At 40.1% G+C, this 19,793-nt stretch overlaps 1 protein-coding gene across 1 annotated transcript in view; it reads left to right on the top strand.

The window, feature by feature from the left end:
• LOC129098883 (cytoplasmic dynein 2 heavy chain 1) overlaps positions 1-7,394 on the top strand; it is a 97,319-nt gene extending 89,925 nt beyond the window's left edge. Inside the window, 5 exon segments of the mRNA XM_054608050.1 lie at positions 2,003-2,092; positions 4,803-4,912; positions 4,998-5,079; positions 6,209-6,325; positions 6,630-7,394. Coding sequence (XP_054464025.1) covers positions 2,003-2,092; positions 4,803-4,912; positions 4,998-5,079; positions 6,209-6,325; positions 6,630-6,791 — 561 coding nt within the window. The 3' untranslated portion in view covers positions 6,792-7,394.
• Positions 7,395-19,793: the final 12,399 nt, after the last annotated feature.

The following is a 19,793-nucleotide window of genomic DNA, read 5'->3' on the forward strand; positions in this document are numbered from 1 at the left end:
GAATTGTTCAGTTCCAGTGGTAATAATTAGCATGTCAATACCAAGCGGCAAGTGGCAACCTCAGATGCTGTGAAAGGAAGCCAACACAGAAATTCCTAAAATTGCAGTTCCTCAAAGGGCCACTCCAGGCTGGCTCCAAAAGCAAGTCAATCCCCATAGACCCCAATGTTAAAATACTAAACTTTACGGCAAATAACAACATCATATCCACAGTCTGGTACAAAAACAGTATTCATCTCTATAGCTAATATATCTGTTTTGACAACTGCACCAGGGGAGAATCTTTATATAACTCACAAGTTTAAATTATATTAATGATTAAAGTTAGGCATAATTGAGGGCGCGGCTGCTTTAAGTGACAGGTTTGTGCCGTCTCAGGTTGCTAGCTAGCTGACTCATCTGTTGCGTCCAAGACAAATTTAAGAGCTCACTCTTGATGAGTCTATTTATGTGCCTTTTATGTGAACAAACATGTTGTCGGGAAGTGTACTGGGCCTTGAGACTTTTAGTTTTTACTAATCGTGATGAAAATAATTAAAAAACATTGTAATATAAACTCTGATATGCCCTCTGTGGGTGCCAATGTCCCTGGAATCATATTTGTTTTCTGGCATCATCATTAACACTGATATATTTGCAAATTTCAGTTATATAACTTTAGCCTGCATGCTCGTCTCTTCACACACTTCAGTCTGACACACACACACACACACAAACGCAAACACAAACACACACACAACACAAACACACACACAACACAGCACAGCAGGAAAATAACTGAATGGTTGACTTGCAGCTGAGAGACATGCAAGGTCCCTTTTAGTTCCATTATGACTTTCAAGCTTGAATAACATCTAATTCTTAATCCTCAATCTCCTACCGTGCATATCTGGGCATGTGTTTGCGTGAGGCAGTACTTTGATCTCTGTTTAACAGTTTAAGCAAGACAGACTGCCTAACCTGTTCCAGAGTTAACAGTTGTCTCCTGAGGGAAGTCTTCTTTTGCCACCTACACACAAATATGGCATTTGTCAGTGCCTTCCAAAATAACCCCTTTGAGCCTTTCAAAACTACACAAATGACTGTTTTATTGTCAGCCTCTTTGGTTGAGGTATGGCTAAGGTAAGGCTACTAAAACTTTAACGATTTTTAAAGGAAACCAACGATGACTGTTTGCTTCTATATCCATCCACCCACCCCCATTTGTCGTTTTCTGTGGGGTTTTTTTTGGGCCAAATCACTGAGGCACTGCAACCTAGGAAAATCAAACGTGCTTTTGCTACAGTTCCAGTGTGAGACAAAAACATACATACAGATGGATAAACAGATTAAATGAGTCAATGGAACTAACACGATGAGCCAGACAATCAAAGCCATATCTATGTACGCAAAGGTCTTTTGTCACTGTAACCTTTTGGACAGCATTTTTGTTTATTGTTAATAGTTGAATAATATATAAGAGAAGTACTAAAGATTCACTCATTTGCATATCTGCCAACTCTAACCTTTTGACATCAGAGGTTTAGAAGGTAATGTTACCTCTAACATGACAGAAAACATGGATGTTGATTATGTTTTATCCAGACCACAGTGGATGTTATTTATGTGTTTTAATGTGTATAATTTGGGATATTTTCAAGGTGACCCAACGGCCTTTAGTGATGGGGAGAGAGGGGGACAAAATGCAACCAAGCTATGGGGACGTTGCTCTTTCACCTTGAAAAGTGTCTTCAACACAGCTCAGTGGATCTGCAGTCCTTGTGCATGCCGTGGCTGTGGCTCTCTGGGTTGACAGTTGCGTTCAGTTACTAAAAGAGAGGCATGTTCAGTCGGCCACAGAGCGGCCTGACTGAAGCACATCGCTTACAGACTGCAGACCGTCCACACCTAAAATAATGTGGTTTACTTTACCTTCTTGCTGCCACTTTTATGTTGTATATTTTTAATATTATGACCCTAAATAACTTGTCTTCCTCTCTATGCCTGCTTCCCTCTGTCCCAGTGTCCTTTAACATGGCAGAATAAATGGGAGGGACCAGAAGAACCAATGTTGTACCTCAGAGCTGTGGTAACACGGGCTCTCGCCATACAGGTAACACATGCATGTGTTTATACCAAAGTACATACTGTACTCTGTGTTTCTATCTCTCTATCTGTCGCTCTCTCTTTCTCCCACAGGCTCTCAAAGAATACTTACATTAAATAGACACAAACACACACACATGCACATGGGATAAGACGAACACACATACAAACGATTTTAGCTGTGGTGGTTCATTTTAGCTTTGGATAATTTTTGAAGAGATAATAATCCAAAAAACATTCTTCTTGCATGTAATCATTAAACATTTCTTGACGATTTTGAATCTGGTTTGTGATAGTTGTCATGGTTTAGTTTAGTAATACATGGTTTACTTGGTTTAGTTGGTTTTTAGGAGTTCACACAGGCCTGCTACTGTCAGAGGGCTTGTGGTAACATTTTTATGGGATAACTGGTAGTCTTTTGCTGAGGACCTCATTGGTTATTAAAAAACCCAGATGCCCCTGGGAACCCTTTGTTCTCTCAAAGGAATAGGACTTAAGAGGCCTATGAGTTTTCTAATCAGCATTAATATACTGATTGAAGGATCTATTTAAATCCGCCATGCCTTCATATCCTACTGGGAACCTTGTCACCCAGTTGTAATGGATATTACAGGAGGACCCTTTTATATTTCTTTAGTTTCCAAAAAAGGACATTGCACCTCAGATATCCCACAAAGGCCCCAGATCCGTTTCTGTTGTTTCCCCTCATGACAAGAGTCCTTTAACTGAGCCTTGGTCCGAGGACCAGTCTAAGTAATTTTGGGCTCCTGACTAAAATTACTTATGACTGACTGAGGCAATGTGTTGACTAAACCCATGCCAGAAGAATTCCACTGTTGTTTTGAAAAGGGCTCAATAAATAAAAGAGGATTATTATATAAAAGCATGAGGTTCTGGGAAGAGTGTGCTCTAGGTTGGTGCCAGGAAATAAAGATTCTGGCTGAAACTCCTCTCGACTGTGTCTGCCTGTACGCCTACCTCAATATGTTCTGGCAGACTAGAATACACACACACATACACACACACACTTTATATGAATTTGATTCATTTCGGTATTCATGTGGGCGAGCCTCGCTGCTTGTGTCTGTCTGCCTGCCTCCCCATCTGTTTGTGTGTATGTCTCCCTGTCTGCATGCCATCTCTCGTTTCTTTCTGTCTACCTGCACTCCATCCGTCTTCATGTGTGTCTTTCTGGAGGCTGCACTGTCCTTAGCTGTCTCTTTCTGCCCATCAGTAGTGAGTGATATCTGTGTTAGCAGAGTGTCTATGTCCTGTTAGCTATTCAGCCTAATAAAGGCAGAGACGGCCAAAGCTGGTGCTGTGTGGAGCTGCTGAAAAAAAAAAAGCTAACCCCCCCCCCCCCCGGACGAGCAGGACGACCTTGAAAACACAGAAATGCTCACACACACATTTATGCAGATAGATGCTATGCATACCCGCACACACTGGCTCGCTGTGCGTGCATGTGCACCTGCCTGTAAATGTGACTATGCGAATGTTGGTATGGGCTCGCATTTGTGCTTTGTTTTCTTTTTCTTGGCATAATGTTCATCCCAATTTATCTCTAAAGCCAGCGAAGACTGATGCTCTGCCTAAAAAGAATCCATTTATAATAGAGATTGGATCAGATGTTTGCTTATTCTGCCTTTATTTGTCAGCAATTTTATTCAGCTGACCTCCAAAATCCAGTAGTGTCTGTGGTGATTTAGAGAAAAACTGCCTACCGCTTAAAAACAGAAATGCAAAAAAGGGCCCAGAATAGATCAAAACTTCAATCCGAGGCCAACTCTCAAGGCCTAAATCTGGCCGATGCAGCCATACAGGCTTATGTATCATGATAAGCTTGGCAGTAAGTGTAAAAAGGACACTTAAAATCAGTTGTTGTGCCACTCTGCAACATTTCTCAAAAAAAGAAAGAAAAACGTACAAACTGAGAACTAAGATTGTATTGTGAGATATCATATCGGGTTCTGTCCTGAGCTGTGCCTTTGACAAAAATAACTAGTTTATGCAGTAACACAGCAGGAGGCTGCTTACATGATCAAAGCGGTTGTTGCTGAATAAGGAAGACTGGATCAACACATTTGAGAGGGCTCAGAGGAGTCTTACTGCAGTCATACAGATCCACATTTGTCTGTCTTTGCATGCATGTGCCTGTGTATGTCTAAGTATACAGTTCACACACATGCTCAAATGGGAATCTATGTGTGTGTGTGTGTGTTTGTTTTTGTATGTGCGTGTGCAATCACTGTATTCCCATTAAGAGCTAATTGGGGTTCCAGTGTTATCAGCTTGTTGAAATGGTGATAAAAGGACAAAGGGACATTAAATACTTTGTGTTTTGCTCCGTCCCTTTGTAACCCTTTTTATCTCTCATTAACAAATTCACTCTGACTCGGATGGAAATTATGATCATTCCACTCACAGATCGATGTTTTTAGCACATATTTTAAGTATTTAGAGCCGTCTCTACTTGAACACAGGAACATTGTGTGTACAGTATTCTTATTAGCTTTCATTGATGTAATAAATGTTTTGCCTGACTCTTGTATGAAACTTGTGACATTTTTATTTAATTCATTAATGTGTGTGTGTGTGTGTGTGTGTGTGTGTGTGTGTGTGTGTGTGTGTGTGTGTGTGTGTGTGTGTGTGTGTGTGTGTGTGTGTGTGTGTGTGTGTGTGTGTGTGTGTGTGTGTGTGTTCTTCTGTGTCTCCAGAGTTGGGTGGAGCGTGCAGGCAGACAAGCTCTTCTATCAGACACCCTCGATCTATCAGAGCTCTTCCACCCGGACACCTTCCTCAACGCTTTGAGACAGGAAACTGCCAGGTAATACCGAGTGCTTGAGGGTTTATGTGACACAGAAAGAGTATGCATGCAAAAAAAAAAAATACATCTTTTTATGTGCTTTTAGGTCCATGGGTTGTTCTATGGATAGTTTGGTGTTTGTCTCATCATGGAGGAGTCCTATTGCACAGGCAAAGCTACAAGTCAAGGTAGAACATGCATGCAGACACACACTAATCCCTTCCAGCTGCAGAATAAGGGCGATATAAACAAGGCAGACTCTGATTGGAAAATAATGGAGTTAAACAGTGCGAGATTAGAATACAGATGCAGATAAGAAGACAGGACCTGAATAAAAGAGCAAAGAAAGTAAGAAAGACAGCTGAGAGTTTGCTGCGTAACCGTTAGGGAAACGTCTGCTTCCCTTGACGGCAGTCATCTGTGGTCTCTTGTGCTTTTTTCATGCATTTGATGTGCGCAAATTCATACAATTACAGAACAGAGAGCGCAGATATTCTTCAATACTTCTTTCAGTCTTAATTTATTTCCCTTTCATGCTCTGATTTAAGGCTGATATAGTTGCATTGTCTACAATTTAGAAACTTTTTGGCATTTGTGTCTTTTTTTGTCATGCCAATAAAAGTTGGCAAGACTTGAGTTGCACTTGGATAAAATATACAAAGAGAGAGGGGAAGGGTGTGGGTGCTTAAAATGAGGCTGCAGCTGCAGGGAGGGAAAGGAAATACTCAGACATCTGACAGAGAAAGAGAAAGGGGATAATTGTTGTGAAGCAATGAGGTCTCCTTCACACACACACACACACACACACACACACACACACACACACACACACACACACACACACACAATGAAGCTTTTTCTGGATTGGGCTCTCGCTCACTCTCTCGCTTTTTCTTGCCCAGATTATGGTGATTTAGTAGTTGTCTGTGTATGTCTGACTTGACGCCAGAGTTCCTTTTATTGTCTGCTCTACTGTGGAAAATCCCTGAGTCACTAGACTGAATTTACTCATATAAACACTCTCTCCCATGTACAATGTGCATAACATGCTAGTTAATCCGGTGACAGCAATGTGTGTCTGCCTCACATTCTCTATGTTTACACTCTCTGTCTCCATTTCTCTCTTTTCATGCCTTTATATCACCAGACTTTTTGACTTCAGCGCCCTGCCCTCTAGTTAAATCTGCTGTTTATAATCTCACTTCCTATCTCTCTTTTTGCTCCTCAGTTAACAGTCAATTGTTCTATTCTCGTCTTTGCTCCCACTCCCTTTGGCTCATGTTGCTTCTCACGCCTCCTCTCTCACTCCTTTTCCAGGTTGGAGGTCTCCAGTTGGAGGGATGCAGTTTTGACGGTGTTCATCTTTGTGAGAATCAACATGACTCCCCCAGTGTGTCGGCCGTCCCGCCCTGCTACATGGCCTGGGTTCCACAGGTGTGTGTGTTTGTGTTTAAAAAGGAGGTGTAGATTTATATCTGTCTGACATTCAAATTTGTCTGAATGTGACAAATTCAGAAAAAAGGAAAGCAACACATTTGGACAATTCAATCAGAAAAGTAACAATTAAACTTATGTATTCAGGTCCAAGCCATTTTCAATGGTAGAATGCTAAACACTTGCCTTCAAATGGGGATTTTGGGGGATTTATTCATTGATAAGTGTTTGTGGGGTAGCTGAGAAACACAACCAGGCAAAGTGCACGCATTCATTTAATTGTTTGTTCTGCGTTTGATCCTAGAACTCTGCTGCTGACCCCGCTGCATCAGAGGAGAGTATCTGGCTGCCTCTGTATATGAGCTCAGAGAGGGTGAAGGTGGTCACGCACATCTGTCTTCCCTGTGGTGCGAACCTCAACCAGTGGATACAGACGGGAGCTGCTCTCTTTCTCAAACAACAGTGAAAGGACCTAGGACGAGCAAATAGAGACTGTTTTGACAGGTGCTTTTGTGAGCACCGTAAACTTAGGGTGAAGATAATATTGTCATGAAAAGGCAAATTTAACCTGGGCATCAAACACTGGACAATTTATAAATGCCCGAAAATGTCAGGCTGTGATACTGACACCTTCATTTTTTAATTAAGCACCTTAGCTTGGAGACCAAAAACTTAAACATGCAGGGACTGTATGTCACGATAATTTGCATAATATGGGTACAAAGGAGGAGAAGAAAGCAGAATAATTGACTTTGCAGTGGTTTGCGTATTGGTTTAACAGCTGTTAACACACAGACACTGGAATGAAAAGTTATTCATTTTCCTTTCATGGACCAGACAGCCAAATGGAGCAATAAAATGGAAATGGGACATGAACATGATATTATTTGGATCTCAGGCGGTAACAATTTTTTGATGCCTCTTAAGTTTTCCATGTTAGTCTCACTACTCCACTCATCTTACACATTACAATAAATAGTGTAAAACCTCTTGGCTTGTAATATTGTTTAAAGAAAGGAAAGCAACAATATCCACATTTCAATGAGTTTTTGGCTTGGTTATTTCTTGCCTGAACCCTTATTTATTAAAAATAAAGATGAAATAAATGTCATTATTGTGTTATGTTCTTTTGCAAAAGTAGTCACTAACACTTGCAGGCTTCAAGTAAGGTGGTTGGTGAGAAACTGTCTCTTTTTTTAATTTCCAGTCAGCATCTATTATCAGTGTAGATAAAGCACCAACACAACGACGGTTGTGTGTGTTTCAGAGCTGTGCTGACCTTCCACCTCACCCATCAGTAGTCACAACTGTTCAACAGTAAATAATACAGATCTCTGTTCACTCTTCTTGATCTGCCTCTCACTGAACTCTGCTGAAAACGGACTTTACAGGAGTGTCCCCAAAGCAGTTTTTCTCTCTTTCTCTCTCTCACATACAGACACACACACACACACACACACACACACTCAGTTAGTCCCTAACCTCTGTGTGATTGGTTCTGAGCTGAGGTTGAGCAGAGTCAGTGAAGCTATGATGGATGGCCACAGAACCACAAGTGAGGGTTTAAGATGTCGATGTCTGTGTGTGTTTGTGCATGAATCCAGCCAGGAGCATCAAATTTGATTGATGGCTTAATTAATCAGGGTTTTTCTTTTTCCTTTTTATTCATGCAGTTGTGCAAATGTTTGTGAGCGCGTCTGTGTGTGCACTCTTCTGTAAATGTGTGTGTGTGTATGTGTGTGTGTGTGTGTGTTTGTGTGTGTTTGTGGAGACAGAGAAAAGGGTTGAAATGAGGGAGGAGCGGGTCTTGTATGTGCACTGCAGTGTGACAAAATGGGAGTGAAATGGAACAGCAGGTTTAAAAAAAGAAAGAGGATTGGATTTCGGCGAAACACGGCCCTCTGGGTCAGAGAGTGAAAGAGAGACAGAGGGATGCAGGCATAGAGAGAGAGAGTTAGAGAGAGAGAGAGAGAGATGATGCAGGGAGTAAGAAAAAGGCCATAAAAACCCGAATGAGAAAATTGTAGAGAAACAGAAAAATAAGGAGGACAAAGGTTCGGAGCAGAGCAGGGGTTAACGGGAAAGAGTTGGATGGAGAAGGTTATAACAAGTGGAGTCAGAGTGATGGAGAAATGAAGAGGAGGGCAGAGTGTGAAAGAGAGGGAGCAGATATTCATTCAAGAGATTCTACAGTGTTTATAGCTGAGCTGACAGTTGATTTGTTCTTAACCTATTACACAATATAATAGCAAAGAAAAAAAGAGAGAAACCCTTTGACCCTACCTGTTTCTAAGCTTGTACCTTTAGAAAATTGGTTAAATGTTGCTGCATTTAGTATAAATAAAAGAACTATAAACTCTAAAGTTTTCCTGAGTTTCGCAATCTACCGAAAGCGTCTCAAAATTCAACATTCATTACTCTAAATGTTGTTGAAAAACTCTCCTTCAAGTTTTGATTTGAGTATTGCCCTGCAGGCAGAAGTGGAAAATGAACATCAGCATTGCAGCGAACAAAAACAATGCTTTTTCCCGACGGCTTGTTTCCAAGGTAATGTGTTTACAGTTTGTCTTTATCTCAAATTAGCATGCCAATTTTGATGAACAAATTGTGATAACATTTGTACACTGATGGCGTTCAGTAGCTGCTTTAGTGAGATGTTTGTATGGATATTTGATCTTAAACCCCCACGATATGAGTCATTTCAGAGCAATGATTTATTTACAGCACACATCACATTGCTACAACTGAACTAATCTGAAGTAAGTGCTAAAATCAACACAGTCATAGAACCCTCATGGAAGCACAGCCTGAACTCAACATCAACTAGAAGGGCACTCGGAGAGCACAGACCTCCGCCAAGGCCTAATGGCCTGTCATGTCCCTGTCTTGCAGTGTTAACAAAAGTTTTTTAAAAAATGTGTATTCGCCCGATTCAGACCCGCTCTGAAATTGAAAAGGTTCTTCCTTATTCAATGCTGCAGCTTCCCGACAAGTTTAATGAAAATCGACCAGTAGTTTTTCTTTATTTCTGCTGACAATCAAAAACACAAACTGAGGTATAAGGGTTGTAATTTTAATGCTTGATCTACTTCCTAAAATTCACCAAACTCCAACAACAACAACAACAATTGTGTTTTTCTGTCTTCTAGGTTCAAATCATTCTCTTCTGTTCTTCCCATTCCCCTGCTTTTATGACTCTCCTTCAATTCTCCCACAACTTCCTCCACTCATTCTTCCATGTAACCCACCGTTCACAGTGTTTGGAACTTTCCTATGTTACAATACAATGTTTATGTAAATCTTGCCTATGTGAGACATAAACATTTCATTCTTCTCTGATAATCTTTTCGAACACACATATTTGTAGCATGTAGTCCAAATAAATACTTAAGAACAGAAGGATATAAACAGAACAGAACCAGACCTTTGTATTTGTTTTCCTATCCTGCAGATACTATGTAATCTCTCCATCTCAGAATGGAGTCAGATTTGTTCATTTAACAACATTGAATCAGTCCTTACACATCTTGTCTAATGCATCTGACCCGTGTATTTTAACTTTGGCGCCCACCATGCTAACTGTGACAACATCTGGTCGGTCCCCATAAAGGGTGGTAAAATGCTTTGGGTTTCTGCATGAGGCGAGATTTCTCATTTGGGTTTCCGGATTTAAAATGTTAATCACTGCTGCATCGGAGTTCAGACACTTTTCAGTGAGAGAAACACAGAAACCTCTGATGAGCCACAGACTATTGTTCTCCTTTTTTCTAGTATGCACAATGCTGTTATCCTTTTTTTCCACCATTCACCAAGTGTGTTGTGTCAGGATTTTTGGAAAGGCTTTTGGACTGGAGTTCTCAGGGACGGCCGGTGATGACACCTCTGGTCTCTCCCACTGTTTCCATCAGCTTCACTGTGGACACACTGTGTGATTCCCACATTTCACTGCGCTGTTTCTACAATAAACACCCACCTGGCAAAAGACGTCACAACATGTCTCACCTCAGCAGAGGGTTTTCAGGGGTGGGAAGTGTGAGGAAAAAGCTAACACCTTCCACAGGATGCTCAGGGGGAGGAAGATGAGGAAGAGGAGGATGGAAAAGTGTACTTGGAAATACACTGCATGGAGGAGGTGTGCGGCGAGATGGGCAACATCGCTGTTTTGAGATGATGAATAGGATCAATATAGTTTCCATCAGGTTTGATTATCACAGAGACCAGTACCATTAACCCCCAATTGCTCAGTGAAAAGTGGAGTGTACAATTCTGTGATATTTGTTTAACTTGTATATTCTATTTTCTCGAAGTGTATCCGTCTACATCTAACTACATATCTACATTAAATGAAAAGTCTATTAATATGTTATATTTTTCATGCTGTCAATAAATCACATTGAAGGACTAAAACCAATAAGCTTTGTTTGCCATATTTGTGACCCGTGTTTCATTTACATATTCCTCAGGATCAAATGGTCTATCAACATATTACCAATCTGGCCCGAAAAAAACATTTTCTGATTCACAATGAAAATAAAACAGATTTTAACTTATTCATTTTATCTGATTTATATTATTAATCTTTGCTTATTAACTGGCCCCTGGCCTCCTGTCATTTTGCCGTTTTTACCTTGTATGCTTTTGAATGATTAATCTGTAAACACATCGTATACGGTCTTTAAATTGTGTGCTTTTATTTTGCTGTTTTTATTCCTTGACATTTTGTATTTGAAGTGATCTTCTGTTGACAGAAAGTCCTTTGTGCTCCCAGCTAGAAGAGTGCTATTTAAATAAAATGGTTATTATTATTATAATTATTATTATTATTGTAGTGCATCATGTAACGTTTTCTTGTGCCTCATCGTCCAAAAGCTCAGTCTGAACAAGAAGTTGCCTGTAACTTTTAAAAGTGAGATAAAAAGAGAAAATAGTTAAAACGCGTTTATGGTTTGTGCATTTTCTGTATTTAGAGGTGAATTAAAAAGTGACAAATACACAAATTCACACAAGACCACTGATGCTCTGTCACCCAGGATAAGAATATAGATTTCAGTAAGGAACTATACAAGTGGTCAGACGCTGCCTCAGCCAGCATAAAAATGCCTTTTGCCTGCTAAATATTTTGTCTCGACCATTTTCAAAGGGACCTTTTCCTCGTAAAAGGCAGTTCAGATATAAACCGGTCGCACTGTATTTGACAGATTTAATGAACCCATCCACTGAAGAGGACAGGAGGTGTGGCTAAATGTTCCTCAACATTTCCAAAATAGGACCTTGTGTTAACAATAATTTGTCAAGCACCTTTTTTTAATTTGGGTGAACCAATCCTTTAAGATCCTACACTGTACATCGTAACATATGAGTGTCTTGTATAAAATACTGCGAGTGTGAACAAGCCAGACAGGAGACAGAATATAATAAAGTTGAAAATAGAGAAGACTGACTGTGCTGGTGAGGAAACCAGCCAAACTGTACAATAAAAGCCTTTATGATGGAATATGGCACCATCCTGTTTACTCCCCTCAGTAGGTGAAAACACAGCAAGTTATTTCATGCCTTTGCTTTGTCTCGTGTGTGTGTGTGTGTGTGTGTGTGTGTGTGTGTGTGTGTGTGTGTGTGTGTGTGTGTGTGTGTGTGTGTGTGTGTGTGTGTGTGTGTGTGTGTGTGTGTGTGTGTGTGTGTGGGTTGTGTCAGTGTGTTCTTTCCCTGGAGAGATATCCTGCCTCCAGCGGAGTCAGAGGGGCTGACAGATGACCACAAGGTCACTCGTCTCTCTGATCTTTGATCCCCTCAGGAGACGCAAACACTCTTCGGGGGAATATCTTGCTCTTTTTCTTTCTTTGCCTCATCGTGCTTTTGGTTCTCTCGTTCTTCACACTCCTCTTTAACTCTTATGTTGCATCGTCGCCTCTACACTTTTTTTCACTGCTTCCTTTTCTCACCCTTTTCCCTTTTCCCTTTCCCCCTGCTCTCCTCTCACCTATCTTTCTCTCTTTTCTCATCTATCTTATCTTGTCTTGTCTCTCTCTCTCTCTCTCTCTCTCTCTCTCTCTCTCTTTCTCTTTTCTTTACCTGATCTCCCTGGAGACTGAAGGGATTAATGTATTATGGCTAGATGTTAGACAGAATTCCTTTAGGACTTCTTGCTTCATGCCGTATTTTAAACTATTGACTGGTTAAATGTTGGGACAAGAAGACAGTTTAGCCCATTATTATTCATTATCAGAAATTGTAACCCTTAATTATCCAATAGTAGAGAGTTTTTTGTTTTTTAAATGCCATATGTAACGTTATTATTCACAAAAACTTGGGGTTGGGATTATAAAATGAAGCTTTTAAATATGTATGTATACAAAATACATGGGTATATGGCAGTATGTGATGTAGTGTGTTGCCTGTATGTGTTAATGTTTTAAGGATTTCATGCTGTCCTTGCAGACTTAAGAAATCACTATACTACAGGAGTCTGTATTTTAGATGTGAGTGTTTCTAAAGACTGCTGACCGGAAGAAAATGTGGGACTAAAGTCTGTCTGCTTTTTTTTAATCAATACTTGTTGTAAGTGCATGCCTACATATTATGTGCAGGCTGTAAGTAAAAAAATATTTACTTTAACAAATACATTTGTGTGTATTTCTAAGATTTTTGAGTATTCTTTCAAATCTGTAATTCTATTAATTCTATTATCAAATTCTCTTTTATTTAGGTGTTTTTTTCATCCCAAGTATCGTACTTTATCACATTTCAAGTTGCTTCCAGAGGAAAAACAAAGGTAAGCAATATTGTACCTGCCATACTCAAGGTAAAAAGGCAAAGAAAAGAAATGGCTGCATCTACCTTATCTTAATCAATCACTGGTTTGAATGCACTACACATCTGGCCAGTAGGCTGAGTGACACAATCAAACACACCCATAATGTCATGTGATCAACAGGTGCATGCTGGATGTGGCTAACATTCCAAATGCTAAAATGGTGGTTCCTCATGGTGACCCCTGCTTTCACTGGAGAACATGTACCTGCAGTGAGGCGTGTGAGGCCGTTCTGCTGTTTGCGACTGCAGAGCCTCATGCGAGTGCAAACCTGGTTGATGTGCTATCCCCAAACGCTAGCACCTCGACCTGGTGTTGCAACTCTCTTATAGCTCCAAGTGTTTGAAAAGTTTGAGGAGCACAATGGGATGGAGAGACTGGGACTGGTTATACTGGGACAGAGAGATTAAGTGGATATTATTGGCTGAGAATGATGGAGCAGAGAAGTCAAACCTGGATCAGATTGAGGAGGACTTCTCGGTGCACAAGACTCACAGAATGACGTTAAATCAGATGAGTGCTATTACCTCATTGAACAGAGGAGCGTGTCAACGCCTGCTTGTGTCTACATATGTTGTTCAAGGACTGCTGCTGCTTTTTGCTTTAATACAGTATGTGTGTTTGTGGCTGCAGCTGCTGTGGGGTTTATACTGTTCAAACTTATGTGTCCTTGGCTTTGTTGATGTTATTTTCGCATAATCTGCTGTTGATTCTTATAAGAAGTGACAGGACATTTAATTGCTGTTGCTTAATATTGCCTTTTGCATCCTCTGTGGTGTCCTTAGCTCTTTTTATTTGTTGTCAGTCACTTATATTTAATTCTCTGAGATTCATCTCTTTTCTGGTTAAGTCCAGGAAAGCTCACTCTGATGAAAGCGTTTGTTTAATTGATCATCAGTTGTTTTCACAGAGAGACGAGGCAAATGTTGCTGGATTGGATAGAAGGTGTGTGCTGTGATTTCGATACATTGGCAGGTTAATGCACTATTTTTTAACCTAAACGTGTTCTTTACTTTAAGGGCCCACATTCATCATATAAATGTTTTTCTTACCTTCCCTCCACCTTTACCTTTTATCTATTAAAAATGTAACGAAGCACCGTTTACTCAGAGTACATTTTACTTTTACTTTTATCTAAGTACCTTTTTCACAAGTAGATTTTACTTTACTTGAATAACAGTAACATTACTTGTACCTGAGTTAAGTATTTTGTTACATATCTGTGTAAGTGGAACAAAGGCTAAGAAGAAGGTCAGCCCTTTCCATGTGACACACTGTCCAAAAGTGGACACCATGAAGAATGTTCATCAAGACCAGGCGTCCATAACATCACAAGGCAAACCTCCTGTATGCACTTATTTTGTACACACCAGCAGGAAAATACACACTTCCTTTTCACACACTTAATGCTGACATTGCACTGTGCACAATGTGCTTTTTATTTTGTGATCAAAGCAGATGTTATTTTGCTTGGAACAAACAATAATACAGCTTGTGATGACTCAGCCTGGCCAAAGTTTGTATATGCAGTACATTGTAAGAGAGTAATTCCCATTAAGCTGAAGAGGTCTCTGCAATATAACAGGAAGGGCAGAAATGGACTTTCATATTCTGTCAATACACTCGGACGTTTCATTGGCTGTTCAACTAGTTTTGTATAGTAAGGGGCACCTTAAAGGCTTTACGTTTGGCTTTAAGCGTAACGCTGAGTTTTCAAAGTATTCAGTGATCCCTGTTCAAAATCTTTAAAATTATCGGATGAGATTTCTCTTTATCACAGAGTTTTGCAAAGGATGTCAGCCAACTTCTCCTCTGAAAAGGAGAAGGTCAGATTCCCAAATCGCATTCAGGGCACAAGAGACCTTGGCTCGATTAGCCCCTGGTGCAGCAGCTTGAAAACATTTAGTTAGAGGTTTCTGCACTTTGCCCAGCATCCTTTTTAAAGTCAGCTTCAGCAGTTTTTGTAGTAGTCAGTACCCCCTGAATTGCTGTCTTTGCAAAACTGTTTTCATTCAGTACAGATGCTCCACAGACGGCTGTTGCAAAGATCACTTAGCAGCGGGGCAGCATTTTGTATCCACTCGTTTCAATACAACAACCTCAGATTAATGTATTACATCTTGTCCTGGATTCCATTCATCTTTTGATTGGGGGATATAGTGATAAAATTAACTTCTAGACACATTTTTCTGTATAATATGTGTTTTATATGTTCTACAAGAAAAAACACATTATAGTGACTGAGGAGTTTTAGAGGTATATCATCTAAATGCTTTTTGATGGGAACTGTTTCTCTGTCTGCAGCTGTTCTTTCTTCCTTGATGGTTCTATAATCTCGGGCTGTTTATAAATCCACTTGAAGGCGACAGAGACTTTTATCTCAGGTATCGAAGTTTCAGCAAGCTATTTGCTGTGTTTTTCCCATGCTGGATCGATGTCACTGTCACTGCGCCACACACACCATTTGAAAGCTGTTTTCTGGATTGATTTTACATGAGGCCCTTCAGTCTGAATCAATCAGATTCCAACTTGTGGCCACAAATGGTGTCTGTCCACTGATACAGTATGTGTTACAGTGTTACAGTGGGGTGATTTAGAGCAATTTTGTGGTCCAACCATATAAGAAACTGGTGTGTGCCTTCTCTTTTATCTGACATGCTTTCTTATTGACGTATCTGTAGCTCACTCTCCAGCTTGGCTATAATACAAGTTGAATTATAAAAAACAATCTTGCAGGAGATTGGACTGTACATCCATCCTGCTATAAAAGAGAAAGGGGTTGGGGCGAAAAATGGAGGAGGGGCGAAAATAAAAATGATTAAGAGGAAGCGTTGAGGAGAGGGAGAGGAAGATAAAAAAAAAATGAAAGTGAAAAAAAATACTAGAATGTCCCAACGGCCCCTCTCTACCTCATGATCATGTACACAGCTTCGTTCCTCAGCTACCACCTTACACATTTTATATTTCGCGCGCACAAATACTTTATGCAAAAAACTGACATACAAACAGCTCATGCAGCCTTTTAAAATAACTTCTTATTATAAACAATTATGTCATTTTATTATTTTTGACACCCCTCATATTTGCTATCTTTTTTCCTTTCTTTTTTCTAGCTTATTCATTTAAATACTATTTAACATGGTTCTGATCTCTGTTTCTCTGTATTTGTTAAATGCTTCAATGTCCCTTTAATAAAAACAAATGATAAAAGACAAGAATTCTATCCCCTCAACGCAACCTACTATGCAATTATTCTATTATGCCATACAAACGATCATTTAAAATTACTTTAAGATACCATGGATGCCTATACTGATTCACATTGGGTTATTGTTGCCATCATGCTGATGGAGAGGGCAGGAGTCATCAGGATTATTAAAAGAGACAATAAATACATTAAATAAATTATTAGGTGGTTTTGCTTTGCCTAATAAAATACAGTGAGAAACTGAAAGGGACAGGACAGAGAAATCTAGTGTTGCAGTGAATCCAGTTTGGCCCCAGTGATCCTCTGCGCACTCCATCTAATATTGAAGAATGTTCCAGATTAGAAAGCTGACAGCAGCTAACTGACCAGCTGCACTAACCCCTCCCCTCCACCGTCACAGCCAATGGAGCAGGGTAGATTAATGACCCCTCAGACCCCCGGCCAATCACCACACTCTGCTCTCATCTCCTGCAAGGGATGCCCTTGAGCAAACTCATACACACTCATTCAACCAGGTATGCAAACACACAAAAATACACACTTGGCACTCACAAACACACACACACAGCTACACACACTCACCACTTAATTCAGCCTCCTCGGAGGGCAGCGGGCCTCTCAGTGCTGATGTTTATGGTTTCTCTGAACTTGCAAATCACCGTGGTTACGGCTGGGCAGATTTATGACCACGGCCCTGTCTACCAGCCCTTTAGACAAACCATGGATCACCAACACACACTCACACAGTCACACACATAAGGATATTAAGGATGATACACATGCTCAAACAGCAAAAAAGGTTTTTGTTGTGTTCTTTGGCTCACTGTTGTATGTAGTGACAAAAAAACATTGAATCATTCACTCAATCATATTTAAAGCTGATTAATATGCGGCATTTTGGGGTTGATGAATCCCTGCGAATTGCTTTTTACAAGGAAGGTGACTGTTGACTGACAGCAGGATGTCTCATCTCTGAGCTTTTGTTACAATGGCCTCTGAAGGACCAGAAGCTTTAAGGTGTAAAATACAGATTTTATGTAGTTGATCCTGCAGCCAAAATGGGTCAGTTTTCAGTGGGTCTTGTTAAAAAAAAAATGGGCTACTCAATCATTTTGACGATTTGTGGTGAAATTGCAAGGCTTTGTTAGATATTGGGAGTTTAAAGTGGATCTGTGTTTGTGTAAGTGCATGCTGCATAGAGGTGGGGGTTTTGCACCAGAAAAACAACAGCCTTTTCATCAGTTTTTTTTTTTTCTCACCTGTATCCATTTTGCTTTTTGATGACTCATCATGACCTTGGCTGCACTTATGTGGGAGGAGAGGCACAGTCGGGGAAGTGTCAGTAACAATCAAGCAGTGAATGCCTGCAGATCAGACTGTGTGTGGGCTGACACTGGCCAAATCACATAAAATCTTAAGAAAAAAAAAATACAATCCTCTATTTAACTCCCTAATTGCAGTGCGTATTATTGTTATCCCACATAGAAGCGTCAAATAAACAGATATTGTTTTCTTTATAAATCTCAGGCTGTGTTTGGTAGATGCCACCCTCCTGTGGCCAAAAATGCTCTTTATGTGCTGCTGCTGGCTTCTAATGTTGTTGAACCGATTCTTACATCAGACAGCCATTCTCATAGGATGGGAATGACTATAAATGCATTATTTCCTCAAAAACTGTTTCAACATTAGCTGCTCTCAAAAGTTTATCTACTGAAAGGTGTGATGAATTTTGCACCTCACCATGCTACAGTTGGACGTCAGTTTCCTCTCAAGAAGAGTTGATCTGTGGTGAGAACGTCTTAGAATAAAGAGAACGTTACCTCTTTAGGGAAGCAGAAGTTGTTTGATTGACTCTAATTGAAGACAAGACTGACAAGACTTCTCTTAATTGCACCGTGTTTTCATCTGCCCTTAAACTGAACTCTGCACATCTAGATATACAACCACAAAGACAGTTCTCTTCATGAAAATAATCCCAGAGTCTGTTGAAAACGGGAGGATTTGAACGGCAATAAAACTTTTATTATCTTCGCCATGAGGATATGTAATCAATCAGGTATGTGCGTGCGTCCATAAGTGAGTGTGCACCTCTGTCCACGGCTTACCTATTAGTGTCTAGATGAGACGTTAACCAATTGTGGCTTGTGTCAATTCAATCACACAAAACAGCAGTGGCCCTGCAGACACACCTGGATCTGTATTCTACTTGGTGCATCTATCAAGTTTGTAAATGCTGTTTATCTGGGGTGTCAGTGTGTTCACAGGAAGAGGTTTTCAATATCTGCAGTCACATAGGTCATTTCTGAATACAATCTATTTGCTTGTACACCTTAAAACTAAACTTTAACCCTTTCTTCAGGTTGTATTCCTTTTGCATTGCCTGTGCTTGACCAGCTCCAAACTGAATAATATTGCTGTGTGGAGGACTTTTGATAAAACAAATGTGTTCCTTTGCATTGTGTATATAGAAAAGTGTTGTGTTCATAACCGTATTTTCTTTGTGGATTTGTGAGCCTACTCATATCTGCTTTTCTTTGCATGCGCTCCAATGTGTTTGTGTATGATAGAGGAGACATTGTTGTCTTTGACTTTCGTCTGTATCATCAGAATTGCATCAGCAAGGCAGTGGATTGTTATTGAGACTCATCTCAGAGTAGCTCTTCTCGATCCACTGTTTTCAGGAACACAAAACTGTTGCAGCCCCCATGTGCCTCGAAAATCTTTGAATTTTGGCAAAATAGTGTATGATGAAAATTCTTTCAAGTCTTCAAACGTCAAACTTGTATTAAGTTAATTAATTGTATTTTCCTGTGAGTGGAAAAATAACACATTAACCCCAAAAGTTCCCAATTTAACACTTTGTCCAAATTCAGACCAGCTCTCATGTGAGTCCAAGTGTCCATGCAACAGAGTGTCTACAGTATGTTTTAATGCCTATCAGCTTGTTGAATTGTATATCTGTTCATTTGTGTGTGTGTAATATTACTTAGCGCTGTAGCCAGGGCAGGATTAGTGCAGCGTTTCTGTCACTAACATGCTTCATTAGTAAAGATGAGTTCAGCTAAGCAATCAGACAGTGGCAGTCTGACAAAACAGCTGAACAAATTCAGAGTGTGTGGTGGGATGTTCGTGTAGACAGGGGGTGAATGTAGAGTTGGATAAGGTCAGAGCATCTTCAGTACCTAAATACTAACTTAATCTGACAATTTCTATTAAGCATTTCAATACTTTATTTTCTGTATGTGTTCAGTCCATATGTGATGAACTCAGTCAGTTTCTCTTTGGAATGAAAAAATGTTGGGAGAAGAAATTCAGAAGCAAAAGTAAAATTAGAAGGCAGAGAGAGAGGCTTAGGTCGAGATTGAGAAAGTAGAGAAGAAAATATGGGACACCATGATTGTGAAAAGAAAGGAAGATAAGAAGCAGGGGGTTTTCTTTTGGCTGAATTTAAC

The sequence above is a fragment of the Anoplopoma fimbria genome, chromosome 1 (assembly GCF_027596085.1).
Source record: "Anoplopoma fimbria isolate UVic2021 breed Golden Eagle Sablefish chromosome 1, Afim_UVic_2022, whole genome shotgun sequence".
Taxonomy (NCBI): Eukaryota; Metazoa; Chordata; class Actinopteri; order Perciformes; family Anoplopomatidae; genus Anoplopoma; species Anoplopoma fimbria.